The 9,067-nt window shown below is 37.9% G+C and overlaps 1 protein-coding gene across 1 annotated transcript; it reads right to left on the bottom strand.

Annotated features, from left to right (window-relative positions):
• Positions 1-2,081: 2,081 nt before the first annotated feature.
• LOC144641221 (telomerase-binding protein EST1A-like) lies at positions 2,082-8,953 on the bottom strand. Its single transcript, XM_078500256.1, has 7 exons — positions 8,855-8,953; positions 6,892-7,095; positions 6,481-6,539; positions 4,564-4,597; positions 4,321-4,383; positions 3,353-3,506; positions 2,082-2,548 (listed from the first exon to the last, which is right to left on the bottom strand). The coding sequence occupies exons 1-7, from the start codon at positions 8,948-8,950 to the stop codon at positions 2,439-2,441; spliced, it is 720 nt and encodes a 239-aa protein (XP_078356382.1). The 5' UTR covers positions 8,951-8,953; the 3' UTR covers positions 2,082-2,438.
• Between the last annotated feature and the right edge of the window lie 114 nt (positions 8,954-9,067).

Consider the following 9,067-nt stretch of genomic DNA (forward strand, 5'->3'; position numbering starts at 1 on the left):
CTGCCTTTTTGTGTCTAGTGTATCTAGACACTATGCAGAAAGGGTAAAAACTCAGATAAATACTTCATGTAAGCTAAGATATCAAGTAATGCGCATAGAGTTTCACTGGGTTTCCCGTTCCGTGACCATTTACATGAGGATAAGAACGCATTCAGGAAAAGTGTAACTATCGATATATCATCGTGACCATTTCGCAATCACTCGAGTACAAGGAGATATTCGGAACCCAATTGAAATCAAGTACGAGCACAAAAAGGATATTCGGAGCCAATTGAATTCGAGAATGATCACAAAAGGGATATTCGGGACCAATTGAATTTGAGAACGAATATTCCGCGACGTTTGCGATGCTCTGTGTCAGTGATAATGCATTTGCTTCTAGTAGCGAACTGCAGCGGAACTAGCTAGCCCAGAGAAGTTATTGTGAAGTGTATTTTGTAGAGCAAGAAAAAGCTGAAGCTGCCCGACTGAAAACAGCTGTGACTGACCAAACATCTGCAAAAGCTGCTGAGTATTTATGTGGACAAAGTAATAATAGAAGTAGTAAACTACTTGCAAATCATGTAAGCGTTGGTCAATTTCACTATTTCACGTCTAATGATTATGGCATATAAAGTGAGAGCTTCCATATTTACGGGATTGTTGCCTTTAAGAGCACGAGAAATTGCAGACACTTTTAAAAACTCAGTTTATCTACCACTTAAAAAATCACACAATTTCGGGGTAACAATGGCCTTTATTAAGCGTGCAAATGCCCTCCAAATTCCCCAAAATTTTTTGACACTCAAAACTCTAATTACTCAGCGAATACAGCCGCCTCTATTGCTCCCGCTACTACGTGCGAAATGCGCCAACTGGGGTTAGGTTAGCTTCTGTCATTCGTTTCCTTTAATAGATAAAGCCGCTTAAGATGATTATCTGTGATTATCAATGATTCGCCGCATGAATGCACGCGCGCTGACTAATTTACTGTCAATTTAAACGTTTTAGGTTTTGCAAAGTTTGTTCGTGCACGTATTGTTTCGGAATTGCGAAAAAGCGTGCTTCCGAGATAAATGAAGTAATTTCATTATCTCCTTTTGATCGCGATTGGCACGAAAGTGTTAGTTTTTGTTATCCCTTGTTGGCCCGGCGATAAGCTGTTGGTGTTTACGCTGTTTAAAATTAACATCAGGGTCGTTACTGTTTTACAAGCATTTCGCAAACCCGCTTTAATGTCTAAAGAAGCAATTGAAAAACAGGGTTTTAAGTATAAACAGGCCTAAGAAGTGCGATCCTTCAGTGTGAACTGAAAATAAGCGTCAAACTATCACTGTTGCTTGTGCGTCAAACATTTTCAAAAGACGACAGGGCAAGATCGTGGCGATAAAAAAAAAAAAAAGATCGTGGCGATAAGGTTGTCGCCTTAATTTGCAATGTATAAAAACACACAGTATTTTAGGCGATGATGTGAAGTCTTTCGTCTTAAGTAATGGTTTTGTAGCTATTCGACCGACCAAATAGGACTGCGAACTAACTACACGTGAACGTCGAATGGAGATTAAGTTTAGCACAACAAGAAATCGCCACGAAGAGCACAGAGTAAAATTCTTCTGGAAAGTTAGAAAGGACTTATACAAAATGTAAACGGATGAGACAAATTATATTTGATGACTTCTATTAGATTCAGTAAAAAGACAACTTCTACAGTTGGCCTGTGTAATACAATTACGAGACCACGTTTGACCTCTGTCGCATGTATTACCAAATGTCACGCTACAAGATAACGCAACTTTTGTTTAGATCTTGTTGAACAGTCATTCAATACAGAAGTTGCTAGCTATTTTTATTTAGTATGTTAGCTTTTTGACAAATTTCCTTATTTAATATCCCGTTAGGAAACGTCATCCCTCTGCATGGACTGCGTCCCGTTTATTATATTGCTCGCCATTAGAAGGCACATCCACATTGTGAGAAATAATTTTTGGGAAAGATTACTGAATATGAGATATTATCGCCAAACACGTCGATTTTAAGAGCTATTTTTGCGGTGAACTAATTAAATACCTTATTAAGATTTATGACCCGCATTCGACTCCTGACACCCAATTATATTTCCAAAATCCAGAAAACAACTTTGAATTGGGAGTGGGGGGGGGGGGGGGGAGTAACACAAATTTTTGCAAAATTATTTATTTTTAAGGGTACAAATCGACCCATAAAAAAAGAGCGTGAAGGAAAAGAGCTAAAGCATACATCTTAGGCTCAATTAGCAGCCAGGAAATCAGCCCACGCTCATCCCCAAAACGAAGATCCTAATCCTCCGGAAAAACCAAACACATCTGGACTCGAGAGATCAACGGAAATCAACCATAGTTACAGGTGTGATCGCGAGTACCAGTTTCCACCTTGCACTAGACACATGTTCGCATTGCGGACCTGTTATTAACAATGTCATTTTATCTTTCACATACACACCTTGCATTCTCCAGAACGTACTGGGTATGCTGTAGATTGTTGTACTTGTCAAAATGAAAATCCTTCTTTAAACCATCAAGTTCATTGATCACTGTATAAAAAAACAACACGCACATCACCCACTGGTACCACTTCACATTACCTTTGCTTACGTGTTCGGTGTTTTATTTATCGGCATATAATCCATTGATATACACCGTAAACCTAGCCCTTGTACCCCGAGAGTGCTAAAAAAGTTTGAAAAAAAAAATCAATTTCATCGTACCATTTTGTAAATAGCGAGTTCGATGGTAAAATTGCAGTGTTCGACTGAGTGCAGCAACTTCAAGGCAAATGACTTTTCGGTTCGAAAAATAGAGGGTTTGAGAAATGGGGATTCAACTCTATTAAAAACCAAACAATACCAAATGAAATACTGTTTAACAGCTACACTGTAGCTTGAGTCCAAAATTTCCCGAGAGATTCGGGTCAAAAAATGCAATTTTGCTAAATCCGCCTGGTGTCTGATTGTTACTACACGGGTATCTGATCTGAGATGTCTCTCTTGCTGGCGATGGGATGAGCGTTTGAGGAGACATGTTTCAAAGGTAGCTCAATAGTTGATATTTCCTAATCTTTCTTTATTTTAGAACAAAGTTAGCTTGCGTAGTCATAACATTTCAAATTACGAATATAGTGCGAAGTTGAAACCCTAGAAATACGATTCCATATCGCTCCTCAGTAACTCCCATTACGTGTTCTCAACATTGAACTAGCAGCAGCTGTATGCATACGAGAGGCGAGGCAACTAAAGGAAGGTTTTTTTTTTTCAACTGAAGAAAGGTGATCCGCAATCTGACAAAAAAAACCTGGCAGTATACCCAGGTATAGTGTAAGTTTACCATCTAAATCTTACCTATGAGTGGAACCACAAGAGTGAAAGACTGGCAGGCTACAATAGCCTTGAGTCCATCCAAATGATCCACAAAGCAGTTAGTATCAGGCACCAAGTATGTTGGGTAGTTCTCAAACATTAAACGGGGCCTTGAAATGTGCTCCTCTATCACTGCCTGTGTTTATAAATCAATCAGTCACAAACTGACAATGGAATTTTATACAGGGGAGAATCTAAGAACACTAAGTTAGCCTATGTCCCCTGCGTAATTTATCAGACATGCTTTTGTTTGAGACAAGTTGGTGGAGTGGTACACTACGAGCAGCCCGTCTTCATTCTAAGTCAGTCGTGTACGAAGTAAAAAAAAATGTGCATGTGAGAAAATAAGTGCTCGCTTTGGCTTTACGTTTCGATTGTCTATAGAAAAGAGAGGCTGCTGGTAGTCTAAGACTTAACAATCAGAAAGGTTAATACAAACTGCTAGAAACATTGCAATTACAGAAAATACCGCCTTGCTTGACCAGCACAGCCAGTGCTTAACTCCATATACTGTAGAACGAAATTACTAGGAATATTGCTAAGAATACTGAAGTCTCTTCAGCACACGGACTATACCTAAGCTCACCTAAGCTTTCTATCTCTGGACCTTGGGGACTAATTCAGAGCACTTTACATTTATGTAAGTACACTTAAGGACGCACAAACTGGAGCATAACCTGGCCTTATTTAAATGTGTCCACAGTATCTCTAGGACATGGGAAGATGTAGCTTGTCAAAAGAGGAGAAGCATTTCTTCTGCAGCATATACACGAACCGCATGTGGAAGATCTGCGTCAACACGTCCAATTCGTCCATTCAATTTTTTGAATGACAAGAGAGAGAGAAAATGTTTCTTAGGGATTGAAGCAGCACAGTATTCTGCAGCTGTTGTTCTATCACTTACAGCTATAATCTCAAACATAAGGAAATAAAGGCCAAGTAATGGTTACCTTTGCCTTATCTTCTCTCTCCTTGTGATCTTCCACTTGTTTTTTAAGAGCATCCTTCTTGGCCTACAAAAAAACACAGAGAATAAATATTCTTCATTTGTACACTGCTGACAAAAAAAAAAGTGTAGAGTGATTCCAATTATCGCAAAATAGAAGCAATGGATGGAACTATGCTACAAAATTAATGTCGTAAATCAAGCTTCAAATAAATTTGAAGCCAACAAATATTTACTTAAGCCCTACCTTGAGTTCCTTTAAGTCTTTTTCCATTTCATCGCTGTTAAAAAATACAGAGAAGATTAGTTAGGCAGCGACATTGGAATTGTTGGAACACTAGCACTACGGTCCCATCTCACTCGCCACTTCTTTTTACCTCATGGTAATGAGGTTATGTTATTGGCCTCATTTTCTCACTCGAACACTCACTCACTCGATTCTGATATCAAACCGCAATTAATTTATCATTAAACGATAAACGCGCTGATGAAGAGGTCCTTTCGGTTTTCCCCTGCCTCCCAGCCCTTGTGTTCTGTTCATATATCTGGGGGGGGGGGGGGTGGGATAGAGGCCAAATGTTTGCTTGACAGAGATCAACATAATTCAAAATAGCGTGTCGGGCCGAGATAATATCAAAGGTAGTTTTTCGTTCGCTCCACCCTCGATCAAAATACACCTTTGTAGACCTTAGAAATAATGAGGAAATGTGCAGAAAAATATTCAAGTGGAAAGAAATTGGCTTCAAAGCAAAGATACATGCAATTTCGCTTGCCATGTTTCAGTACACGTTTTCAGGCACGTTTTTGTTTCGCGTCACGTCATCTTGTGTCACGTCATCCGTTTTCAGTGGTAAAAAAATCGCTCTACAAAGCCTGAGAGCACAAACTATCAATTACCCGCAACTCCCATGGAAAAAAAGAAAACATTTAAAAAGGGAAATTAAGTGAGAATGTGACTTTAATACTAATAGCAGGTACAAAATACAGGTAGATTCGCTTGCCATGTGACGTGATTTACGGTAGTAAACGTTTCAGCTCACTGGAAAATACACGAGTTGCATAGCACGTTTCTGTTTCGCGTCACGTCATCCGTTTTTCATCTTTTTGAGGTGAGCAGAAACACAAAGTGCTCACACGCATCTTTTTCTCAAATTTCATCGGCTGCTCAAAAAATAATAACAGATCTCCGGTACGTTTATTATATATGTGCTGATCGGCAGAAAAGTAATTGAAAACGCAATTCGGCGCATCCAAGACAGTAAAAAACATATTCAAAGGTTACACTTTATTTTGGTAGTGAAAATATAGAATTTGCGCTACGAAGCTGGAGAGCCCAAAGCATCAGTGACCCATTGACGCAACTCACATGAAAAAAAAAAGCATTTAAAGGCAAATGAAGTGAGACTGTTACATTATTGAACGCTTATTTGAAAAGAAAGCGAAGGAGGCCACTTCATCGAATTACCATGAGGTTGCTCAAAGAGCCTTTGATTTAATATCCTTTTCAAACCCTGGCTTTGTGCATGTATTGATATTTTTAGCTCTGTTGATTTAATTAAGGTGGGCATTGTTAGATTTTAATTTCTATTTTAGCATAATTATTGTAAAGCGCAATGCAAGATTTGATGAATAGCGCTATATAAATTATTATTATTTTTGTAGCATGAAGTGTCCTCATTAACAAAAATTTAACAAAATTAACAAAAACTTAAGAATTTAGGCTTTAGCCCCGGCTGAACGATCAAACATTTTCGTCTAACATTGTGTCTGTCGCACTCAACATGGAGTGGCTAAACGAGCAAACAATGTCTGATCAAACATTAAAGAAAGTGTTCCCACATAATGCTTTATGCATTTTACCACTGAAACGTCACACAGATTCAGTTTCTGATTGGCTGCTTTTTCCCCCTTAGGCTTGCTGTGTTTGAAGAGGTGGCTAAATGTTCAATCATTTGCTCATGAAACAAAATTCATCTTATGTTGGATGAAAATGTTTGATCTAGATCAAACATGAGAAACCATTTAAATGCAGTGTCGAGAGAGGTGGCTAAACGGTCAAACATGCTCTTCCAACATGATTTTGGACGAAAATGTTTGATCGTTTAGCCAGGGCTTTAAGTTAACAAGAATTGCAATGCATGATATGGTTCATTTCACATCATACCCTGAGTCCAGCTCTTCTTCTTCACTCTCAATAATCACATCATCTTCATCATCTGATTCCTGGATCAAACAGATATATAATAAGACTGTCAAACTTTACTATTCGATTGCTGTTTAAAGCATCAAAGTGCTACTTATCAAATGGCTGAGTGAAACAGTATCACAAGGCTAGTCACAAGCAAAAGGTCTGTGTACTAAACGTTCATTACTTCTGAGAATTTACTGATGCAATGACAATACTGATTTTTGAAATCCAAATCACTAATCACCTGTCTGCTTAAAGATGTTTTTATTAGATGGAGAATTTTGAAGCTGGTCACTGCCTTGGGAAACTAGTGATCAATATAAAAAAATTTGATAACTATTGTTAACTAGAGCCATACCCACAAGCTCATAATGTTTAGCTACAAACCTCATGTTCATCATGCTGTGACGTGTCCAAGTGAACCATGACTGTGCTTGGTGACTCCTTAGCTGGTGAAACTGGAGTGCTTTTTATCATAGCAGAGAATTCTCCTTTGTCATCATCAAACTCTAAAGGAGGATTATTCAAGGATACTAGAAATGCAGCAAACTCTCTCAGACACTGACAACGAAGATTATCCTCAGCCAGGTTCTATACAAAACATGGAAGCAATTCAGTGGATTAAAATACACAAACCACTAGGCATAAATTCACTGAAGAGCACACTTTGATATGATATCTCAATAGAAAACTATTGAAGCAGATGAAAAAATTGTTTGACAACCATAATCAAGGGTGCAAAACAATTTGCCTGGTCTCTACTGTACATGTAAATATACTTTATTTTTCTCTCAAGCATCTCAGTGGTCCATAATCATGAATTCTTGAAATATAAAAACACTTTGTGCTAGTACTGGACAGTCTGTACAAGAAGACTGAGGTATTCAAGACTTTGGCAAAATTTTTCTTGATGTGCACTCCCTGCCACCAAATAAAATAGTTGTATTATTTTTTTAAAACTCAATGACAGAGTTTTAAATTTTTAACATACATGTAATTATACAGCTAGTTGCCAACGAGTCAGGCCTTCTGGAAGACCAGAAGGCCTGACGAGGCGGCAGATCATAGAGCCGCGAGAAGATTTGTATGTGCGAAAAAAATCTCACAAACGCTCCAAAATGAAGAGTAATGTAAGTAATGTAATGTAATGTAAGGTAGATCGTGACGACACAATGTCTGATGTTTTTTTAGCCAATCTGTTCAGCAGAATCTCTTCGCACGTGCACACTTTGTTGTAGTTTGCCCAATCAGCGCGCTACTAATTTGGTCAGCGCGTGCATGATGCATTGGCAACTAAAATTCCCAGACAAGATGCGTCTCAGATAACAAAGAGGTTTCAAATCTGTTCGATTGTAAAAGCCAAAATTCCCGAACTAGACATTGAAATACGAAAGAAACTTGAATTAAACTTTGTTTAGAATTTAATTTCATTTAAGATGCAGGCAAGAAATGCATTCCAAAGCTTCGAAAATTTCGAAGTCATACAAATTTGCATGCGTAATTAAGTTAGGTCTGGCTAAGAAAACAACACGGATTTGGTTTCGTGGTGATTTTATGGATCAGAAGAGAGCTATTTAGAGTTTTTTTTTCGTTTCTCGAATTTAGAAAATAAATGCCCTATACTTCATGTTTTTCCTGGATTGTCCGGCGTTTTTTTCTCGGGCAACCGGGCGTTTAATTTTCCTAAAAGCTGTAACAAAACAACGTGACATTTGAAACGTCACGCATTGTGCGTGATGAATTATTCTCGGAACGGTGGTAGTATAATAAAATAAACTTGTTCCATCTTTGGCCACACAACTTGTTCGATCAGGGATTTACCTTTTAAAACCTCAAATTTTTTGGATACCTATGTGTTGAGTGGATTTTACTGCAGTGTGGGAAGGAATGATTTGTTTTGACAAATTTTGTAAATGTTTACTTTTTGTTCGTAATTTATTTTCCGAGTTCAGTGGCTCATAGCCACTTTGATTAAGACCCATAGGACTTTAAAACAGCGGAAATCTTTCCAAAATAGCGGCATCGAACAACAGTGGCTTGAAACTCTCAAATAACATGGATTTTACAAAATTTCTCACTAAATCTTCACTACTTTGGTATCATGTAGAACTCCTTTCTCATTTTATTTAGCCTTCACAAAATCGCATTTTATTCCATAAACATTCAAGATTTTCAAAGAAAACGCGAAATGTTTATTGATCGGACCAAAATCATAAAGCGTACTTTCAGCCAAACATTTACGATTATCCTCCCTTCTTCTCTCCCGTTGTACTCGTTGGCATTTCTACCGATAGGTACCACTAGTTTACAATAATTAATATAGAAAGAAAAACAAATTAGTCCACTTTACCTTACACTCTACATCAGACACTCTACACAGTGGTCTCACAGCTGAGTTTAATGGCTTAAATCCAGCCAGGAATTCATCTTCATATAGGGTTACCATCTCATCACCTAAGACATACACAATTGCTAAACACACAGTCCTTTTATACTACAGCCTCAATTATTTCTCAATTATTATTACAAACTAGCAAAAGCAAATTTTACTCATTTACACACT

The sequence above is a fragment of the Oculina patagonica genome, unplaced genomic scaffold, assembly GCF_052425735.1.
Source record: "Oculina patagonica isolate OP01 unplaced genomic scaffold, crgOcupat unplaced768, whole genome shotgun sequence".
NCBI classification, from domain to species: Eukaryota; Metazoa; Cnidaria; class Anthozoa; order Scleractinia; family Oculinidae; genus Oculina; species Oculina patagonica.

What these genes read in the sequence shown, in the direction of transcription:
- LOC144641221 (XM_078500256.1), bottom strand. Translation starts at nt 8,950, where the DNA reads ATGGTAACCCTATATGAAGATGAATTCCTGGCTGGATTTAAGCCATTA. An exon ending in TGTCTGATGTAGAGTGTAAG is followed by an intron (nt 7,096 to 8,854) that starts GTAAAGTGGACT and finishes TGTTTTGTATAG; the next exon opens with AACCTGGCTGAGGATAATCT. An exon ending in AAGACTTAAAGGAACTCAAG is followed by an intron (nt 4,384 to 4,563) that starts GTAGGGCTTAAG and finishes GTTTTTTTGTAG; the next exon opens with GCCAAGAAGGATGCTCTTAA.